Source organism: Drosophila ficusphila, unplaced genomic scaffold (genome assembly GCF_018152265.1).
Source record: "Drosophila ficusphila isolate 14025-0441.05 unplaced genomic scaffold, ASM1815226v1 contig_106, whole genome shotgun sequence".
In the NCBI taxonomy this organism is placed as follows: Eukaryota; Metazoa; Arthropoda; class Insecta; order Diptera; family Drosophilidae; genus Drosophila; species Drosophila ficusphila.
In genome coordinates, this window is record NW_025063993.1 from 14,028,234 (window position 1) to 14,049,778 (window position 21,545).

Genomic DNA, 21,545 nt, shown 5'->3' on the forward strand with positions numbered 1-21,545 from the left:
CTTTTTCGTACGAATTCAATTAATTGCTCATTTTGGGCGGGCAAATATTTAAACAGCATTCGTCTCATAAGATTTGAGTATGGAATTCATGCTCTAAGATCTGCCTCGGAAGCTGCTCTCTGCTCTACTTTTCGCTTAGTTTGTAGTTTTTGGAGTTAGCAGGTTATCAACGGGCCGGCTGATAAGGAGGTTAATGTACCACAATCGTTGCCGCACTTTCAGTTTCATTGAAGAAACCATAAGTAATAGAGCGTTGAAATGCTGGAATGTGGGAATTTTTCAGACTTTGGATTTTTTGTATATAAGGGTCTTAAATACAAAATGAAAATATGTTGTGTCAATAAGAAATTGGTGAAATAGTTTTAAGCCAGAATAAGTATTTTAAAATGCTTCAGAATGAATGCTATCTGTCTTTACTTAACATTTTTTCTGTTAGCTCATTAGCTTAAGATTTATAATAAATTCAACAATAAATAAATAAATATAAATATTTATATTTAAACAGAAATATTAATATTTTTAAATTAAATGCAAGCAAAATGTGTTAAAGTTAAAATTCTTTACTTATTAGGCTAGTTGGATTAAAAATGAGTGGCGCCAAAAATGAAAGTGAATGTTTTTGAAACTACAACCTAACTGCTTGCACTGCTTGCGGAAAGGTTAACCAACACTTTTGTTTGGCGAACTTTTCAAATTTAAGGCAACCACGAGCCAGTATTAACCTTCAGAATAAAGATAAATTCTCATCAACATAATTGAGATAGTTTAAACATATATTATAGATAAATTTGTAATGAGTTAAACCCAATCAAGCTCGCCAAATAAAGAATTTATTTAGATATCGTGCAATATAGAGTGTTTTATTATAGTTTCTTATGGAAGTAAACTAATTAATGAAATATCATTATTTTGTATAGAGAAAGACATTTTTCAAAATGCTATAGAACAAGATTCAAGCTAATTCGTAGGAAGAATGCAAATTTCTTTAATTAAGAAGACAATCTGGCGTTCAAGGCACTTTTTGCAGCAGGCACTTATAACTTCACTTTACTTTTCCTGCTCCTTCTCGATGTCAATCTTTATAATGTTGACCGAGGGACCCGGGGAGTTGCTTCTCGATTCGGGCAGCCCATTTTGTGGAGCATTGGCATCCACAATGCACTCATCGCTGCCGGTGGTGCTGATCGTAATGGTGGGTATGTTGTCCGACCAAATGGAACTCTGCGAATCCTGTCGCATCGTGCGCCGTCGATGGGAATCGCTGCGATGGGGGAACGTGATGGGTCCCGGCATGTCCAGCTCCTCCAGATCGTCCATGGTGGCCGTGGGTGCCGTCGAGGAGGCAGGCACCACCGGTGGCTTGGGTGGTTTGGGTGGCTTGATGGGTGGACGCGACGAAGTGCTGCTGCCAAAATGCAGTGGTGCACTTGGGGTGGGCGATTCCGGTTCCGGAGTGGGTGGCATTTCCAGGGCCGTGGAACTGGACACGCTGGACAATACTGATGGCGGCGGCGGTGGGGTGTAGGCCAGGTAGGTGGGCGTGGTCGGACCCGGCGACTCATCCGAGACCTGCTCCACATCGTCCTTCTTGAGATTGACAGCCTCGCGAACCAAAGCCAAAAGATTACCGATCTTTTTGCGACCCTGGCGGGATAAGACCGACAATTGCCGCTGGTGGTGACCTTGACCCTGACCTTGGCTAGGAGTGGGTGAGGGCAGGTTTCTCTCCTCCCCCTCGCCACCAGGTGATTCGCTATTTAAGAGCTCGGCGGCAGGAGTTGCCGGCACATCGCTGCCCTTTTCCACACTTCGCTCGTCGAACTTGAAAACTTCGGGCTCAGGTTTCGTCACATTGCTGTTTGACTTGAATTTATGCTTGCGAAACTTGAACTTTCCCAGGCTTCCACCACCTCCCCCACTACCACCCTCCTTGGCTGTTGGCAAGGGTTTATCGTCGACATCCTGCGGCGGCTTTTTTTCGTCAACTATGTGGAATTTGCTTTTGGCCAGCGTGGGAGTTTCGGGTGTGGATTCCTCGGGCGAGGGCTCCACTTCCTCGGCTCTCTTTTCGTTTGGTGTCTGCGGTGGTTCGGGTGTGGTGGGTGTTGCCCCATCCTCCGCCTCTCCAACACCCTCCCCCTCCGCCTCCTTGTGGCGCCGCAGCAAACTGGCTCGTCGCTCGCTGACAATCCTTGAATTCGTATCCGGATCATGTTCATTGTCCTTGGGCGATTCGTAGGGCGGCGGCTGTGGCTGCGACTGCGACTGCCTATCCCTGTATCTGGAGTCCTTTTTTTCCTTCATGCTGCCCCTGTCCCGGCGCTCGTGTTTCTCCACTTTGAAGCGGCTCTTCGGATGGGGTTCCTTCACCGGGAAATTACCAGAACTCGTTCCCGCCACAATGGATCCGGCTCGGGCCCTTTCCTGCTTGGCTATCTGCACGATGTCCACCAGTGAGGGTTTGCGAGTCCTCCGAATCTGTTGCAATCGCGACAGCCCGAACCGCTTGTCCTTGGCCTCCTCGTCGTGGGGCAGGGAGTCCTGGTGCTCGGTGTCCGTGTCATCGTCATCCCGGCGCACAAAGGAGTCCTCGTCCGAGGTGGCGGATCCCTTCCGCAGCGCCTTCTTCATGATGCGTGAGATTAGCTCTGGATCGAAAGCAAAGCAAATGACTTGTGAACTCAAAATCGCTCCTTATCCAGTTGGCTTACCTTTGCGTGCCTGATTTTTATACTCCTCCGTGTCGAAATCCGGCGGTTGGGTGGGTGTAACCGGGGAGCTGGCTTCCAGGACTTTGCGCCAGCGATTTGTTAAGGTGGTGGCCGTCGGTTCCGCCTGCTTGACCTCCGGCACCTTGAAGATCTTCTTGCGCTCCTCCTCCCGCTCCTTCTGCAGCTGGGTGCGCAAGTCCTGGTTGGCCTCGCGCAGAGCTCCTGTCAGCGACACCAGGTAGTAGATTATCAGGATGAGCAGCAGCAGCAGGGGAATCACCGTGCTCGACGAGGTCAGGTAATCCAGTGGCTCGTGGAGTTGTCTGCAAAGTTTTAATAAAGTTAGCAAAGGGTATTATGGAGATACGAGAAGGAAAAGAAATAAAGCAGAGAACTTTTATATTATCATGCATTTGTTTAACTTTTTAAAATATCTATACTTAAATTTATTAAGGTGCTTGATAATCATGATAATAGCTTAGTTAATTGTGTAAATTAAACTAAGGAATATTGTTTCTCATGATGACTTTTAAACTCACTTTGGCAGCGCATTCCTCGTTGTGTTCGTGATGAATTCGGCTATCCTGTTGTACTCGGAGAAGGGTCCGCAGTGCCAGGAAGGACGCAGCCAGACAATGGCGTAGCCCACCGGCAGGACACAGAGGAACAGCATGGTCAGCAGGAGCGACAGATAGAAATTGTTCGATTTGGAGGCCCTGAAAAAGAATGGAAACGCTTGCAACGAGTTACCAGCTTCGCCAGGTGAAAGGCACTCACTTGAAGACCACCTCGTGCGGCACGTTGCAGGTGAGCACAATCCACGAGCGGAAGTACATCATGATCATCAATTTGACCAGGTTGATGAGCACCAGGCCCGGCGAGAAGAATATGCCCATCCACACTTGTCCCTGGTTATTAATCAACGTCAGGATGTTCTCGGCTATCTTGAAGTCGCCGTACTGCGTTGCGGCATCAACGAAAACAAAGCCTCGCATTAGTCAAAAGGACGAACGACATCGGAAGTTGGTGTCCCCGGACTCACCTGCGGAAAGGTCTTCTCCATGTCCCAGCACCAGTTTTGATTGACATATCGCACAAACAGTGCCCGCAGAAAATCGATGCACAACGGAGCCACAATGGACATTAGCTATTTTGAAGTGGAATAACGAATGATTGGAAAATTGTATTTTATAATGAACTGTTTTCATTTCAATGTTGCCCCTCACGTAAACCAAATCGTTGCATCTCTGTTGCCCCGTCTTGACTTCCATTTAATGGCTAAATTCACCGCCACGAATCTGTGGTCGAAATTCATGCACGAACACGTGCCCCAAGTTTGAATCGAAAACCGAACGAGATGGAGATTCGGTTTGGAACCCAAAACCGCACATGACCAAAACTCGATTCCCCATTGCCGGTATTTTGTTATGCGTAAAGCATAAATGCGTTTAAGCCCGGCCCGTAACTTGCCTAATTTATGTGCTTAAATCGTTTAATAGAGATTATGTACGCCATGTCTTCTGGGGAAGGAGAGGGCAGCATAATCAAAATTGGGTCCTAGACCCATGTCTTTTTTTCCGTTGCTGGGGATTTTTAGCCTACACACAGTTTACACGAATGTCGGACAAATGTTAAGTACAAAATAAAAGGGCAAGTAATCCCCAGATTGAGATGCCTTTGGTAGGTCCACAGCCAATAGTAACCCTATTGGATATATACACCGTTTGCCTTATCCGACTGACCTTGAAAACTTTCGGCCAAGCCATGAATTTGTTTACGATTAGAGTAGAGAAAGTTCGCAGCCCAATGGGATGCCAATCGACACTCGACGTGGCAAATGGCCGAATAAAACTTGCCATTCCGAGGGCCAAAGTTCACAATCATGCTTATGGCTTATGTAAATTTCTCCGACTCGACTCAAAATCGAAGTTCCTGTTCCCCTGTTTCCCCGGCAGCCAGCTGCGTTTCACATCAATGGGAAAAAGACTCCCGAGAGCGATTATTATGATAAAATGCCTTTCGCTTTGCTTTGCTGCCATTTCGCCTTTTCTTTTCCCCAGTTTTCCCCGAATCGTTTGGCCTTTTAAGTCAAGTGGATTTTGGTTTGCTAGACGAGCGCAAAAATTTGATTTTCAAAGTCCCCATGACCCCGCAAAAGGAAAGAAAAGCAAAAAAAACGAAATATTGAGTGGGAAGACAAAAAGCGGAAGACAAATTTTGCGTTAAATTTTCCGGATAATTTAGCTAAACGGGCTTTCACGCCCAACAAGTTCATGCAGAGCTACTCCCCGTTTTGAGTTCAATCATATTTAGGGCTAAATAGATTTTGATACAGCTGCTGCAGAGAAGTGGCTTCCGAGCTCCAAGCTCTGGGAAATTGATAGCAGCTCATGGTGATAAATTTCCCTTTAAACTGCTTGGAAAACCCTCACCCACTTTCCACCCACTCACCCCATCGAAAACGATAACTTTGGAGAGCTCCTGGCCCAGCGAAGTTTCCCAGCACATCGTAGTCAAATTGGTTTGTATTTGCTTAATCGCCAGCTGCACTTCCTTTAATCGCTTTTGCTTTCGCTCCAGCGGAGTGAGTTTCACGGTGGTTAGCTGCTTGGCATCGCTGCTCTGGGTGGTGCTATCTGGACTCTCGGTGGTGCTGCCAAATATTTCATCTCCCTTCGGGCAAATAGTAAACACACAGAGCTCCAGGAACTCGCTATCCTCATCGTAGTAGATGGTGCTTCCTATTTCCGAAATGTCCACGTATCCAATGTAGTGTGGTGTGGTGGAGTACTCATCGCTTTCGGTGGTGCTGCTACTGCTGTCGTAGTCACCTGTAGTGCTCTCGGGACTTGTGGATTCCGTGGAACTTTCTGTCGTAGATGATTCCTCTTCAGTGGTGCTTGTATATTCGGTGGTTGAGGTTCTGTATCTTCTTCTGGGTTTCCTAGTGGTTGTAGTAGAAGTAGTGGTACTCGTACTAGTGGTTTGCCTGGCTCTCAATCTTCTGAGTTTCTCCCACTCTTCCCTGGAAAGAAACCCACTTGGCGGTCTCCTGGTGGTGCTGGTGCTCGGTGTGGTTTGTCTGTAGGGCGGCCAATAAATGGGCCACCGACTGGGCGTGGAATTTGCCGTGGCATCAGTGGTTTCCTGGCCAGAAGTCACAGCCGTTTCATTGCGATGTCGCCTACTGTACTTGCTGCGCCAAACAAATGGATCACCCACTGCTCTTTTGTTAGGATTCCTTGATTCTTCCTCATTTATTGGCTCGAATACTATATCCTCTTTCCACTTTCCTTTGCTGGGAATTCCATCTAAAATGTCTATATAATCAACTGATCTTTTACTACGCTTTTCAGGCTTCTCTTCATCAAGTTGTTCCAAAACTTTAGCTAGAGGATCGTTTGCCTGATCAGTGCTCTGCTGCTCATCGAAATCTTCAATCTCCGAGGGTTCCGAAGAGTATTCTGTGATATCTGAGTAGTTGGCATCCTCCGGAGCATCTGATGTTAAATCGGAGAAGGAAACTCCTGGTTCATCGCTGCCATAATCGTAGGAACCTTCATCATCGCCAGTGGTGTAGAAAAAACCATCCTCTGGTTGGGGTTTTTCGGTGGTTGTTGAAGTTGTAGTTAATTTCGTGGTGCTGGTGGCTTGCTGGGTAGTTGCATTTAAAGTGGTTGCTGAAGTGCTCGAGGTTGCAACATTAGTGGTTGAGTTTGGTATTGCACTATTAGTTGTTGATCCTGGTGATGAGGCATTGGCCAAGGATATTGGAATTGCATTGTTAATCGTGGCAGTGGTTGTCAATAATGGAGTGGTTGTTAGAGCTTCTGTGGTTGAAGTGGCTCTCTCAGTCGTTGTTGTTGTCTCAGTGGTTGTTGTCGCCGGCGGTAAAGTGGTCCAAGGTGATGTTGTTGTCGGCGTTGTTGTTGTTGCCTCCGTTGTTGTTGTTGCCTCTGTGGTTGTCCAAGTGCTCAAAGTCGAACTCGATGTCGTGGGCGTTGTGGTGGGCAGAGTGGTTGGCAAAGTGGGTGGCACCATCGCTGGCGTTGTCAGGTTGAGAATCATTAGGGTGGTGGCCAAGTTCTTAGCACTGATGAAGGTGTGGCGTTGTTTTGAGCATTTCACAGTTATGTTGTAGCACTTGAGTCGCTGAAGGGCCGTCGAAACCAAAGCGGCAGCAGCTGTGGTCGAAAAGAGGCCATCGGTGGAGTTGCCACCATCCTCGCCCCAATTCGCACTCGAAGTGGACTCATCGAATAAACCCTCCGATGTACTGTCACTATACAGCGAAGTAGTCGGGGTCATGGCTTTCAGAGCCTCAATGGAACTCAGTAGATTCCTCAGCTCCATGGTATTCGTTTCGTTTTCCAGTTTCAACATCTGCAGCGGTTTCTCTTTGCTGTTGATCTTGTAGATGAACGAGAACATCAGCGAGTACAAATTCAGCATGTTCAGTATCATAATGCTGAAAAGGGAAAAGCGTTTGTCATACATATACCACGTTATTTGAGTTGGTAATTTGCAATTTACCGGGCCAATTGCAGTCGCAGCTGCTGCCTGGGATGCCAGTTCTCGAACAAACCCAGGGCCTCGAATATCATCGGCAGGAAGAAGGATAACAGGGTCATGGTCACGTTCACCGCATTGCGACTCAGCCAGTTGTCGTGCTTGGCCAAGTCCTCAGAGCTGTAAATAAAGGCGATTACACAGAAAGGAATATATTATTAAAGGAGGAAGAACACAAAATGCCTATTTCAATTCATCTTATCGATAAATTAGAAGAGGTTAAGCAATGTTCAAATTCGTTGGGAATGTTTCTAAAAAAAATAATATTATTATGTATTTATATTTACATTACAAACAAATGGTTTATATTTTAATATTTAGAGATTATACTATTACACGAAAATTAAATTAAAAATGTTAAGTTAATATTCAAACGATTAAATTTAAACGCTAAGTCTGATGCTTACATTTTTATTATTATATGTATTATCTAAAAAATAATCATATTATAATTTTTATAGGCTCAATTTTAACCAAGCACATGCTTTATGATGAACTATTTAAAGCTTAAGTTGAGCTATAAATGTTCACCATTGAAAACCATTAAACGAGACTTTAAAGTGAGCAGTTAAATTCGTATCGTCGACCGTAAATCACAATATTTTCCTCGCAGTTTTCCCATTTCCCCAATCCACTTACTGATTGACCAGCAGGACGACGGTGGCGCCCGACAAACCCAGCAGTCCCATCACCAGGATATTGACCAGTATCCTCTGGAGTATCACCCGCCAGCTGAAAGGACACGGCGCATCGATTATGGTAAGTAAATAGCTCCAGTTGGCCGCGACTTACTTGCGATTATCCTTCTTCTTTTCGGCCTCCTCGAGGAGGGCTTCCTTGAAGCCAACTACCACGGATGCGATGCGATTGTGGGCCGTTTCCGCGTGCCCTGTGGGAGATGCAAAAGTTCTGAGGATGCCAGCTCCAGCTCCATGGCAAAAAGTCCTGGCCCAGCCACTTACCAATCATAAAGTCCCAACCCGTAAAGAGCTTCCACGAGAAGACGCACTCGTCGTCCTTCGAGGAAAGTTTCGAGTTGCGCGAGTTCTCCGCCATTCTGTGGACAGATCGATAAATGTTTTAGCCTTCCTTTTTTGCTTTCTACTGTTTTTGTAAGCCATAATTTGTGTTCGCAATCCTGGCAATCCCTGTTTTGAATCCCGGATAGCTTTGCAATGGGAATAATTCACGCACGCCGAGCACGTGTCCTTTGAAAAGTGTCGAGCGGAAAGGTCAATGCCAGCTGTTCACAGTTCGCAGTTCACTGTTGACATTGCTACTTTGTTCAATTACGAAATCAACATAATGCCGACAAAGCCATTAAAGCGACCCAGCCGCCCAGCGGTCAAAATGGCGTTTTGCCATTTCCGTTTCCTGTCCCGCCTCCTTTTATTCGATTCATTTTTTTTGTTTTTTGGTTGAACGTGTCTGGTCGTGTGCGTGCGTAAATCATAATGACCAATGCTTCTCGGGCAGAAAGTTTCTCTGCCACCCAAAAACAAAACACGCCTTGTGCCAAGATTTGTATTATTTAATCAGCGCTTCAGTTTTGTTTAATTAATTAACGAGCGTTCTGACATTTAGTTTGCTTTTTGCGGCTTCGATGACCGGGGATTTAATGAAGTGCCTACCCAACACCACTGGGAACCGTAAACCCCTGACCCCTGACCCCTGGACCCTTTATTTACTCTCTCATACTCCCGCATACTCACTTTCTCAACGTGGCCACAAAGCTGTAGATATAGACGAGAACGGCTGTGAGGAAATAGGCTAAGGGCAGCTTATATCCGGACGTGCTAATGCCGGATGTGCTTGAATAGTAGCTGGGGAAAGACAACAAGAGGAAATGTGGTATAAGGATATTGCCAGCAATTAATAGAGTTCTCATCTCCAAGCAGAGAGCTAGAAATATTTAATTCCACAAAAACATAAATGCTTAATTTTACCTTAAGGGTTAATATCCGTTGAAAAGGAAATGAAGTTCCAACCCAAATTTAATATATTAAATCAATAATTTTAATGTGTATCCTAAGAAAATATCATTATTTTTGCTTCTCCTTTGTATTTAATTAAATCAATTTATATGCAGAAAATCTCTTTGCCTATTAACAGAAATGTAGTATAAATAAATCTGTTTTCTATTGCAAACTGCAGACATGTTTGAGAATACTGATTATTCCTATAAGCACATGATTAATATATTAATTAGTATTAATTTATTCACAACTAATCTGAGAGTATTTTGGTAAAGATAAATGAAATTAAACAGCTTTGAAAATTGTCCTAAATATTGAATTATGCAGATTTGTGAATTTTTATAAAAAGTAGGAAGGGTTCTTTACTATTTCAAAATCAACCTTTGAAAATAATTTTTTTCAACTTTAAAGGTTCTGCAAAAGAGCTAGCTTACCCGTAAAACATCGGTGAATATTTGAGGTATCCCTCGAACTCCCAGAAAGTGAAGAGATTGCCGGCCACCCGAGCCTCCGGGTCGGACATTCTCTTCCGCGGATCCGTTTCGCCGTGCTTGGTGGCAAAGTACTGCAGCAAATCCGGGCGGAAAGGCAAATGTGCAATAACGAATTGGCAATTGGCCGGGCTTTATTCGCGGACACTCACCTCGGGACCGATGACAAAGGCGACCAGCGGAATGGCAATCATGATGTTGACCCACATGAGCCAGCGCAGGAATGTAAAGTAGGAGGCGACTCCAGAGCCGAAATGCGATTCGATCTCCTTGATGCGCAGCTCCCAGGGAATCAGGACCGTAAGGAAGCTGGCCGTTTCCCTCTTCCAGTGTCGCCATCGCTGGATGGAAAAACAGGATGGAAAATCAGAGGGCGAAAAGGATTTAAGTGGAGGAATTGCATCCTGCAAGTTCGTATTTTAATTGGTTTTGCCAGTCGAGAATGCCGGCCAGCCGAGCTCACATAACTCGGTGAGTTATGCGAGTGCGGATTTATTGAATGTCCCTCGTCGGCCGGAAAGTGGCCCATAAATTGTGTAAACATAAATACTTTTTGCCCGGCTTCGGGGCATTTTGCTTTCGGATCGCTGCATTCTGCAGGCGGGGGAAAAAAAACGAGGAAAAGGGGTTTGGGTTTGGGAAAATCACTTACTGCGGCCATTAAAATTTTAAACCTCGCCCACAAGTCGCGCGTGCTTCGTGACATGGCGAAGCGCTCCTGAAGCGCGCCCTCGTGGCGTGCCACATATGTTTTGGCCTGTCAACACATTCCGGCCCGATCCGCCAAGTCCAAACATCATTAAAAATGCCAGGGTGTAGCACAAGATGGCAGATAAGGAGAGAAAGAGTGTGTGTTCGTGGTGTGGTGTGAATGAAATCGAAAAGTTTGACTGCGGATTTGATGAGTGGAGGAGGAGGACGAGGAGGTCGTAACATTCTCAACGACCCGACAAGCGGCGTGAAAACGAACGCGCCCAGTTTTGGGCCAAACTCCTCGATACTCCTCCTCTTTCTCGTTTAAAGATTCTTAAAGTATTTTTGGCACCCACCTGCCGCACCAACTTGAGCTTCTTGCGGATGGGCCATGGCTGTAATTTCACCGACTGTATGACCTCCTTGTGCAGGCGGATGTTCTCAAAGATTTGCTCTTGCGTGGACTCCTGATTGGTGCCCTCCTCTGTGGAGCAAAGTCGAGAGCAAAGGCAAACAGATTACACATACGCCCCGTATGCCGTGTCATCGTAACCGTCCGTCCGTCCGTCCGTCCATGTGGCACGTAGCTTGAAAAATTACGGCAAAACAGGCCCCCAGACGTTGATTAGCTGCCACTGGAGGACCCCAAAAAAGGACTCCACTTCCATCTCCTTCTCTATTTCCCTCTCTCTCTCGCTGCCTCGTTAACTTAGCGAAATCTGTTTCGGACACTTATGTGGGTCCACCAAAAGCACTACGTTTATGGGAAAGTAATATTATGAAATCATTTCATAAATTGAATGCTTCTTCACTTATTCATACAAGAAACTTAATTGTAAATTTAGAGGCAACAAACTTCATTCTGCAAAATTATAACAAAAACAATAAGAAAATATTATTTGAAAAGTTTTCTTTAAATTCAACTCTTACTTTATGTACATTATTATTTAATTTTACACTTCTACCAATATTAAACCTTGAACTTCTCTGTATTGCATAAAGAGGAACCTTTTCGATTTCACGTATTCAAGAGTTCTTGATACTCATGCCATAAACTTCGCATCAGTGACAGACTTGCCTGAACTTGTCGTATAGACACTGGAGCGCCGCCGCTCCACGCTGTCCAGGACGTGATCCATGGGACTGGATGCCCGTCGCGAACTCCGGCTGCCACGTTTGCCCCGATAGCCGCGCACACTGGCACGTCTCTGCATTATCGCCGATACGGAAATTGAGTAGTCCTCCTCATCGTCGACCTCGCCGCCGCCGTCGCCATCGTGGATTCCAATTCCCGGCGGAGCCTGCACGAAGTTCGCCTCCTGGTGGCTGCTCTCCGCGTCGCTGCTCTGGTTTTGCACTGGAAAGTCTGCGGGGGAGCGGGTAAGGATATCAGCATTCATTTCACACACGCAGATAAACCAAGGCTTACAAAATAGAAAGCTATCTTTTAATTTCTGCAAAATTAAAAGGCAACATTGAAAGTAAATCCTCACTTTAAATTCTTAACTTCAGCATTTAGATTATAAATTTTAGTTTATTTTAGCTACTTTATTATGGCAACTTTATGATTGCAACTTCATTATTGTAATTAAATGTGTAAAATTTATGACAAATAATAATAATAATAATTCAATTAAACTGGTCTAGTTATAAATCGAATACATTGTTTTTAAATAAAATAAATAATATAATAATAATATCTCTTTTTTGTATGTTTATTAGGCTCTTTAGGATATATTTTCTTAATTTATATGCAAAGCTTAAAGGGTTTTTCTTAGAGTGTTGTTACATACCGTTCAGTTCGTAAGACCTGTGGTCCTCCTGCGATGCAGCTCTTTAATGCAAATTAATGAAAACGCAGGGGGCCAGAGAATGAGTTTCATGGCGGTGGAATATCCTTTATGCAGCTGCACACTCACCTTCTGCCCCGTTGTCCTTTGTAGAATTCCCTCTTGGCATCGGCGCTGCTCTGCATTTGCCAGTCGCCTCTACTCAATTCGCATGGCGGTGCCCAGGTCACAGAAAGCTGATGTGGCGAGGTGACTCCCGAGTTGTTCTACAAATTAACAGTCCAATCTTAGTGCTCAACTTATTTCCAAGTGCTGTTCCGGGACAGCTAATTACTCAAATCACACACGGTATTACTCTTTTGCGTGCAGCTTAACTTTCTCACTTAATGGCACCTGTACTTATTTTGTATTTATTAATTTATGTTATATCTGCTTGTGAGCTCTCAAGGAAAATCCCCTCAATCACTTATTTAAGCTCCAGATTTGTCCGATTTAGCCAGTTAGCCGCCGTAGCGCCTTGGAGCAGCCTTGTGCGCGGACTGAACGGCTTAGCTGGTTGAGCGGGCCAGCAAGGCGCAAAAGGCCATCATCCATAAGGATAGCAACCAACACATACTAAGGACCCTCCCACACACACACACACACAGACAGGTGGAACGACGAACCGGAGAGAGAAAGTTAAATTTTTCTAATAATGAATGAATATGAATGAAGAACCGAGGGGACAGGAGGAACGGACGACCCGCGCCCATCCAGCAACTTATCAAAGCCAAAACGTGCCCAAAACCCACACAGAGAAGCAAAGTGGCGCCAAGGAATTTACATGGACATGCAAGGATAGGTTAAAGAGGGGAAGGATGAAGGAAGGACCCTATAGCCTGGCTAGCTGACTTCCTCGCCCAGTTGAAACGAAGACGAATGAGTGTAAAAATCGCCAGCGGCATGTGATAACAACGCCGTATCCGGGCGTAACCAGCCAGGACTTCGAATGTCCATTTAGATGGCATAGTGTGAATGTGGGCGTTCCAACTCCTACGGAATGTAATTGTGTATGTGTGTGTGAGTATCAGTGTGTGTTTGTGTGTGTGTGCCAGCCTGATATTGAGTCACCTTGTATTCTTGGCCAGGCCATGTAAATGAAAATCAAACATGCAAGGGTTGATAAAGGAAAATCGCAAAATTCTAGGGTTTTCCCCATTTTTGTCTCCTTTATGTAAGTGTTTGTGTGTGTGTGTTTGTGTATTTTGAGGGGAGCGCCCACTATTGAAATATGTTTTGGCGCTCTTTCTGCTTCGCTTTCGCTTTTCTCTGATTTCCCTTTTAATTAAATGAAGTCCTCGGCTGGCTTTAATTAACATCGAATTTATCTCTACGCCCATGGCGCACGTGTAGCATAATGCCCGGCGATTATGGGTTCATTACCCGCTGTGCCAGTGGCCTAGGCCTAAATCTTAACTGGTTTTTCATTTTTTGTTCTGTTTTTCAGCCAAGTCCAGGTAAACTTGAGCTGAAAGTTCAATGCCGCAGTGGTGGACTTGATGACCCAAAAACGAAAAATCGCCCGCGCCTTTTGCGGTAAAAGGCCTAAGTGGCTTTCCATGTTCGGCTGCAGTTTTCGCGAATTTACCCATAAATCTTGGCCCAAAGGCGGTGGCAGAATGTGGGTCAACTACACACAATATATTAATTTGAAGCCATAAACAAAGTAGAACCGAAAGCAACCTGAATGTAAGGTTAACAAATTTTGATCAATTGATGCGGCAAACGCTGCTCTCGCTTTTCGATCGCCTCCACTTTTTCCGGAAATCCTGAAGACGCATCTTCATGTCCTGAACCTCCGAGGAGCAGGTGTCCGAGGTGCTGGCCAAGTGGAGTCTAGTCGATCCGAAGCTGTCCAGGCTGCAGCTTCGACGGCAAACACGAATCTCAGGGGTAAAATTCTCTCGGCTGCAGACAGCAGCGCTCTCCTGATTATTTTTGATAATCTCCCGGGCAAATCGGGCCATCACCTCCTGCTTGTGATGACGATTCCACAAAGGACCATGGACGCAGTTCTCCCGAATCCAACGACGTGCCTCGCGGCAACCCAAATAGGAACTCTTCTTGCAGTTGGTCTTTGTGTCCAACATAAAGCCACGATTTCCGATTATGCCAAAGCCCAAGTCGAAGGCATTTCGTTCCAAAGTCACGGAAGCGGGTCCATCCTTGGTCTTGAACTTGTTCGGACCGACTGGATCAAGGGGTGCCTTGGTCTCCTGGAAGAAACGACGATCCTCGGCGGTGCAATACGGCCAGGATTCGAAATTCAAAGAGCCACGACCCGTCATCTCGAAATCCACAGGCAGTTGATCGCTGAAGTTCATCTGCTCGATTGACTTAAGTTTTCCATGGCGGTGGGTCACTTGGTAGATGATACCCGCCGGATCTGGAATTTGAATGGTTCCCCTGCCGTGGAAGCGACCGTTGAGGAACTCCCCCGTGTAACGAGTTCCATCCGGATAGGTGTAGACTCCATACTCCTGCATGCCCAATTCGTTTCGTTCCCCCAAATACCTGGATCCAGTCATCAGGACCTCGACCTGCGAAGTTAGGGACACCGTTGTCCTCTGGGTCATTTTCACTTTAACTACTTTGGTATTTTGTGTATCGAAATGGAAATCAGATAAATTATGTTTGAACTTTAAGGCTTAAGAAACTTGATTGAGAATTCAGCGAGATGCTGGTTCCTACAGTTCAGCAAGAGGTATCTTTGCCATTTCATTTGCCACACTCAAAAAGGAAAGGATTTATAAATGGTTATTTACCAAAAATAAATTTAAATTTATAATTTTATTTTAAAATTAAAAAAAGTACACAAACTACTCACAAATAACTATTAGAAATTTCTCCACAGTTCTTTCTTCTGAATGTTTTTTTTTGCTAATGTTCAAAGTAATTACCAAAATTTTGAATAAATTTCGTTTCCAGCTGAAATTTAAATACTCTACAACTCCACAAATATTGCTAATGTGCAAATACTAATTACCCATTCGAGGGAATTACTATATAAACCCTACACTGAACCAGAAAAGTAACAATTTATTTTGGAACCATGAAGCTGTTGGTAGTTTTTCTGTTTTTGGCTGTTGCCACTGCAAAGGAGGATCCTGAGGTTCCTGATCATATTATTACCAATGGAAGTCCCGCCTACGAGGGACAGGCTCCCTATGTGGTGGGCATGGCCTTTGGCCAGAGCAACATCTGGTGCAGTGGCACAATAATTGGCGACGCCTGGATCCTCACCTCCGCCCAGTGCTTGGTGGGCAGTTCCGGGGTGACCATCTACTTCGGAGCCACCAGGTTGAGTGAGGCGCAGTTCTCGGTTTCGGTGGGCACTGGCAACTATGTGACGGGAAGCCAGCACTTGGCCCTGGTTCACATTCCCCGGATTGGCTTCTCCAATCGGGTGAATAAGGTATCCTTGCCTTCTCTAAGGGACAGATCCCAGAAATACGAGAACTGGTGGGCCAGCGTTTGCGGATGGGGAGTTACCACCTTCAACAATGGATTAACCGACTGGCTGCAGTGCGTCGATCTGCAGATAATGTCCAACTCGGAGTGCGTCTCCGTCTTTGGCTCCACCACCGTTTCTGACCAGATCCTCTGCACTCGAACTCCGAATGGAAGGTCCACTTGCTTTGGAGATGCCGGAAGTCCTCTGGTCACCAAGCAGGGATCTGTTGTGGTGGGTATTTCCGCCTTCGTGGCCTCCAATGGCTGCACTTTGGGATTGCCTGCTGGCTTTGCCAGGATCACCAGTGCTCTGGACTGGATTCGCCAAAGGACTGGCATTTCCTACTAAACTTGGGTCAACTTGTAGCTTAATTAAATAAATATGACCCTTTTCTGCATATTCAATTTGTTATGACAATTTATTGGGGATTTCGGGTAGGTTTTGTTTAGCTTGTTTTCCTCTTGTCAAATATAAAAAATCCGGTTCATTAAACTTAAAGCGAACTTTCTTTTTTTAAATTATGAAGGAAAACTACTACTACGAATCTGCAGCACTAGTTCAAGTATTGTATTTGACTGTACAGTAGTAAATTTCAAACTTGGAAAACCAGTTAACATTTCTTGAAATTTATTCCACATCATACAAAGTTAATGAATTTATATTTTTATTTTTTATATCAGCCATTGGACTGAATTCCTAAAGAGCGGCGTTTACTAAAATTTAAAACTGGAAAACAGAATACAACAATTACAACTCGAAGATAGAACGCGTCATGTCCAAGTAGCTGTTGTGCCGTATGAGATTGGACTGCACCACATTGACAGCATCGGCAGGTCGCTTCTGCATCATGGTAACGGCTGATCGGTAGGTCTCTGCCAGACTCAGGGGCAACGGATCCTCGCCGAAACTCTCCGACAGACAACTGGAGGCGCCTCCCGACTCCACATTGCGGACATCCGAGGTGCTCGTCCACTCGCGGGGTCTCTCCACCTGCTCCAACTTGACGCAAGGATGCTTCTTTCGATACTCCTGCTGATCCTGCTGGCGTTTGTCCAGCATCCTGGCGTAGGCACGCACACACATCTCGGTCTCCCAGGCGGGATCATCTGGAGCTATTGTGCGCCGTGGAGCACTCGGCAGTGGCTCCTTTTGGCTGTTCCTCTTTTTGGTGAGCTTGTGGAAGTACCGCTCCCGATCAATAGCTCCATTGGGAGCATAAATGGAGGTCCTGCGCACCTGAGACTTTTCGGTGGACAAATTGTTGGCAATAATGCGGCGACAAAAGCCCGCCGGCGGTTCCTTGATGAACGAACTCCTGGCCTTCCGGCAGTGTTTCTTGATCCAATCCTTGTCCCTTTTGCAACCCAGGTACATGGTGCTGCGAAAGGGACCCGGTCGGTCGGTCATCCAGCAGGTCTTGCTGTTGAACAGTCCCTCCTCGACATCGTAACAGTGCTTGGGAATGTCCCGCGCGAGCATTTTCCCGGTGACAAAGGCAGTGGGTCCCACCGGCTGTTGGCCATAACGCCGTTCGGCGTGATACCGTCGATCACTGGGGGTCAGGTAGTCCCAGTTACTGCACTCCAGCTTGGCGCCTTTGAAGCTACCCTCCACATGGAGACCGTCGGAGAACCACATGTCCTCCACGGTGACCAGACGGCCGAACTCGAACTCCCCCTTCACCGTGAAGCGGTACGGCTGAGCCAGCCGGAGATGGCCAAAGCCATGGAACTGACCCTGCTGGAAGCGACCGCGGTACTCACTGCCATCCGGATAGCGGTAGCTGCCGAAGCCGTCCATCACGTTGACCACCTTGTCCCAGGCGCCCTCATAGCTGCTCCGCGTGACGAAGTGCCTCTGCTGGGGCTCCGCCTGCAAGCAGGACATCCTTTCGCTTTATGGAGATGATTTCGGGATTTGGAATATAGTACGTGTGTGTGTGTGCTGTTGAATCAACCAAACAAACTCGAACGTGCCAACTGACACACTTCTGACCTGGCTTGTTGAGATTACGCATCAGCTTTATGACTAAATAAATGTTAGCCACCCACTGACTTCCTATTCCCATTCCCATTCCCTTTACAAACTGCTTGGGTTGAGTGGCTGAAGTGGAGTAAAGTAAAGGGAGTGAGTGTCCTGGGTGTGTCCACCGCATCCACTCGGTTTTGGGCCTTCGTCGCATGTCGGGCCTAATGAACACTGGGATACACTTGTGCCCTGCAGCAAAGTTTGCCGTGTGATTTGCACACTGGGGTTGTTACCTGCTATAGTTTAGTTATTCAAGTGATTTAACTGGTTTATTAGGTCCCATAAAGTACTAACGACCAGCGATCTGAGATTTTGCTCGCTTATTTCGAGTAAGTTTGCGAAATTGTTTTAACTAGGTTGAAGTTTAACAAAGGAAACCTCCCTCGAGGTGAGTTAACTTAATTAGGTAGATGAACTAATAACAACAGATAATAATCAACGCTTGGTTAATATTGAAATTATTAAACAAGCTGTTTTATTATCTCAAAACTTTGGTCTTTAAATTAAGATCTCTCCTTGAAGTAAATAAGTTGAAAAATATTTAGAATAGCTATGAGAATTTAATTGTTCTTATGTCATATGTAGGTATAGCAAAAAAAAAACTGCTAATTAAAATAAGATTTATTTTGTAGTGGCAGTGGCAGTGTTTAATAAAATTTTTAACTGAAGTTTGTTCTTTTTTGAATACGGTTGCAATGCTGCTTTATATGTTTTGTCCAATTTAAACATAGAAAATGTGAACATCTTTTTACTAGATGTTTTCTACATGTTCAACCTTTAACTTTATAACTAGAAGCGTATCCTTAGTCCACCTAAACTGAAAAAAATCTTCGACCTTTCCCACTGACACGCGTGAAAAATGATTTTAATGGGCGACTCGGTCTGGTTGCATTGCTTGACCGTGCGAAAAGCGAACGGCAGTTAAGTGCCATTGGTGTTTATGGCTATTGGCGGTGGCAATGGCATTGGAAGCACTTGCTGCAGCTGGGTTATGTCCTCTGCTCCTCCCCACTCCTCCAATGGATGCCTCACTCTGACCACGTCGTCGTTGGCCAGGCCAAATCGTAAGCACTCCCGGGCGGGCCGTAAATCATGCTCACTTACCTCACTGTTGGCGCCAGTTGCCACATTGCTGTTGCTGTTGCTGTAATTGTTGTTGCTGGTGCTGCTGCTGCCCACGCAGCGGAAATCGACGGAACCACCTGATGAGCGTCGCGGTTTGCCGATGTCCAGTCGCAGGATGCCCGGCTTGGGTCGCCGAGGAGCTGCGGCCGGCGGAGGACTCCGCACGGAGTCCGAGTTTCTAAGCCCCGGAGCACCAGGTGGTGGCTTCCTCTCCCTTCCTTCATTTGGATCCTGCTTTTCCATGGCTCTGGGCAAAAGGACACTCACATACACACACACACCCAAGTAGAGTAAACGCGATTATTCAGCGCGCACACGTCCGCCGTGCAGCGCCAACGCGAACTGACTACATCCGAGTCCTTTCGCAGGACTTTGAAGCAACAATTACGCGCGCAGCCACGGGCACTGAAAATAAAATGTGAATTAAACGCGCCACCCACGCGATAAGTGTCAATGAATGTTAGTGTTTGTGTGTGTGTTCGTGTGTTTGTGTGAGGTTTCCATTTTCCTGTGCGAGTCCAGCTAGCAGGAGGACTCACAGTGGATGACGTTGGACAGGACACGCGGCACTCTCAACTGCTTCTCGTGGCTGTCAGCAACTGGATGGCTGGATGGCCTGGATGGCTCACATGACACAAAGTGAACTTCCTGCTTTCAGGGTCAGCGCGGCCTACCTCTGTGTAATTATGTCTGCCGCGGCCCCAAAAAGTGTCAACAGCTCGGCTCGGCCCCGAAAAACACAAAAATATCGCATGTCGCATTCGCAACATGTGAGAGAACGCCATTTTTCATTTTCATTTTAACGTTTACGTTTACGTTCACTTTTCATTTTTTTTTTTTTATTTTGCGCCTTCCATTAGTGCGCTGCGTTGGCCCGTGTCCTTAATTATGAGCGCGCAAACGGTGCCTTCACTTTGTTTTCTAATTGTGATACCCAGCATATATGGGGCCTACATGCCCTTGCAGTCATCACAAATGTCGAGCAAAATGCATAAAAGAAATTGAAGAAATCTGACAAAAAATTATCTTATCTTATAGAATAAAAATACAAACAATTTTCAGGTATGCCACTTAAAAATCTGGTTAAAATTAGAAAAGTTATGGACTTAGAATTAATAAATTTTTTGTCAATTCTTAGCAAACCTATTTTTTGCTAAATTGGAAAGGGGTTACATCATTAAAAGAAATACATGAATTAATGATCATAATGTCTTCTTGTTTTGTAACTCTATTTTAGGCCATGGCTGCGGCGAAGAACAGACAGAAGGCTTGCTGCGAACTGGTCTCCCAACTCATCTGGAAAATCTACATGGCATCAGCCTAGTAGGCAGAACGGGGATATTGCGTTGGATTCCAAATTTAACAATTGTTACACTCGCATCTTAGATTCACAAGGCATAAATTGTCCCAAAATTTATTATAAGCGTAGGAAATAGTTATGTATACTAAATTATTAATAAATAAACTAGAACCATGTTTGAAATTTTATCATAGCTCTCTTTAAAATTAATTGTGTGTGAACTGTTTTAAAATTGGCTGTTGACATCACTATGTTTTCATTGAAATAGCTACATTTTGTATTGAATTCCCTAAGCCAATGGACAGCAATAAATACTGGGACGCTGGCAACGAGTTTTCAATGAAAAAGTGCCCATAAATACCTACCCAAGCTGAAAATATGTGCCATCCCCAGTGGGGGGTATTATCCAGTCGAGCCAGCGGCACCTATTTAGATGATATCTCCACGACGACGACGCTCCCACTTGGCCAGAATGCGCTTGTTAGCCGCCAGAGCCGTTCCACACGAGCCAAGCCCACCTGCTGGGCTCAGCGCCCCCTGCTCCACATTCTGTGTCCATGTCCTCTCCCACATCCTGGCCCATGTCCTCGCACATCCTTGTGCTGCCCCCGCTGATATGCAATGCCTTTCTATTACATGCAAAGCGCGTTAAATTAATTGAACTGTAAAGTGTCAGCAGCAGCGGCGATGTGAAAGTGGAAATGGCAGTGGCAGGAGCAGAAAAAGGAGGAAAAGGATATGGGCATGCTGCCCAGCATGTTGCATTTAACTTTTATTACTTTCACTTTATTCTATTGCGTTGAACCAGAGCAACTAATATTAATCTATCTTGGTTATGCTAAAGTAGCTTATGAAAAACTTTTTCTATTCATCGCAAATGTTTGTGGAATGCATGTTATGTGTGTTTGGGTTTGATGTTTGTGCATCCTGGTTTATGCTTAGAACAAATTTCAGTTTCAGTCTCAAAAAATCGTTTGCATAAATTAACTAAAACCATTTAACGTACCTTAATTTCTCTCTTTTTTTTTTAGCAGCTTGCATCTATAAATTTCGTATCTAAATTTAGTACCTAAATTGCGAATGTCATAAAATCGTTAGGAAAATCGTCATTTCATTGTGATGTCGGGCAGTAAACGGAGGAGCCACCAAATAATGCAATAAAAACTCGACCGAGTTTGATGATGATTGAGAACCATTTGGCCGGCTTGAACTCATTTCGAATTTGAATTGCAAAATTTATCTCAACCCCGATGATTGTCACAGTGCTTCGCAGATGGTTCTGCATTTTCAACTAACTTATCTGGTTTTACTACCTCTAACTTAAGCCATCAAAGTGGACGAAGTACAGTTTGTACAACACCTTCGATGC

At 45.2% G+C, this 21,545-nt stretch overlaps 5 protein-coding genes across 5 annotated transcripts; 1 reads left to right on the forward strand and 4 right to left on the reverse strand.

The window, feature by feature from the left end:
• Window positions 1–849: 849 nt before the first annotated feature.
• Window positions 850–19,055, reverse strand: LOC108087543. Its single transcript, XM_017184952.1, has 19 exons — window positions 18,856–19,055; window positions 12,360–12,496; window positions 12,234–12,274; window positions 11,519–11,806; window positions 10,797–10,924; window positions 10,400–10,504; window positions 9,900–10,088; window positions 9,691–9,821; window positions 8,993–9,103; window positions 8,243–8,337; window positions 8,073–8,169; window positions 7,920–8,012; window positions 7,245–7,400; window positions 5,163–7,179; window positions 3,754–3,858; window positions 3,489–3,670; window positions 3,251–3,427; window positions 2,712–3,034; window positions 850–2,648 (listed from the first exon to the last, which is right to left on the reverse strand). Exons 2-19 carry the CDS (start codon window positions 12,413–12,415, stop codon window positions 1,048–1,050), a joined length of 5,895 nt encoding a protein of 1,964 aa, XP_017040441.1. The 5' UTR covers window positions 12,416–12,496; window positions 18,856–19,055; the 3' UTR covers window positions 850–1,047.
• On the reverse strand, window positions 13,890–14,935 carry LOC108087540. The gene has a single exon (XM_017184949.2). It carries the CDS (start codon window positions 14,843–14,845, stop codon window positions 13,979–13,981), a length of 867 nt encoding a protein of 288 aa, XP_017040438.1. The 5' UTR covers window positions 14,846–14,935; the 3' UTR covers window positions 13,890–13,978.
• LOC108087541 (serine protease 1) lies at window positions 15,316–16,127 on the forward strand. The gene has a single exon (XM_017184950.1). It carries the CDS (start codon window positions 15,322–15,324, stop codon window positions 16,069–16,071), a length of 750 nt encoding a protein of 249 aa, XP_017040439.1. The 5' UTR covers window positions 15,316–15,321; the 3' UTR covers window positions 16,072–16,127.
• Window positions 16,334–17,720, reverse strand: LOC108087539. Its single transcript, XM_017184948.2, has one exon. The coding sequence runs from the start codon at window positions 17,608–17,610 to the stop codon at window positions 16,471–16,473; it is 1,140 nt and encodes a 379-aa protein (XP_017040437.1). The 5' UTR covers window positions 17,611–17,720; the 3' UTR covers window positions 16,334–16,470.
• LOC108087542 lies at window positions 17,772–19,195 on the reverse strand. Its single transcript, XM_017184951.2, has one exon. The coding sequence runs from the start codon at window positions 19,117–19,119 to the stop codon at window positions 18,673–18,675; it is 447 nt and encodes a 148-aa protein (XP_017040440.1). The 5' UTR covers window positions 19,120–19,195; the 3' UTR covers window positions 17,772–18,672.
• Window positions 19,196–21,545: the final 2,350 nt, after the last annotated feature.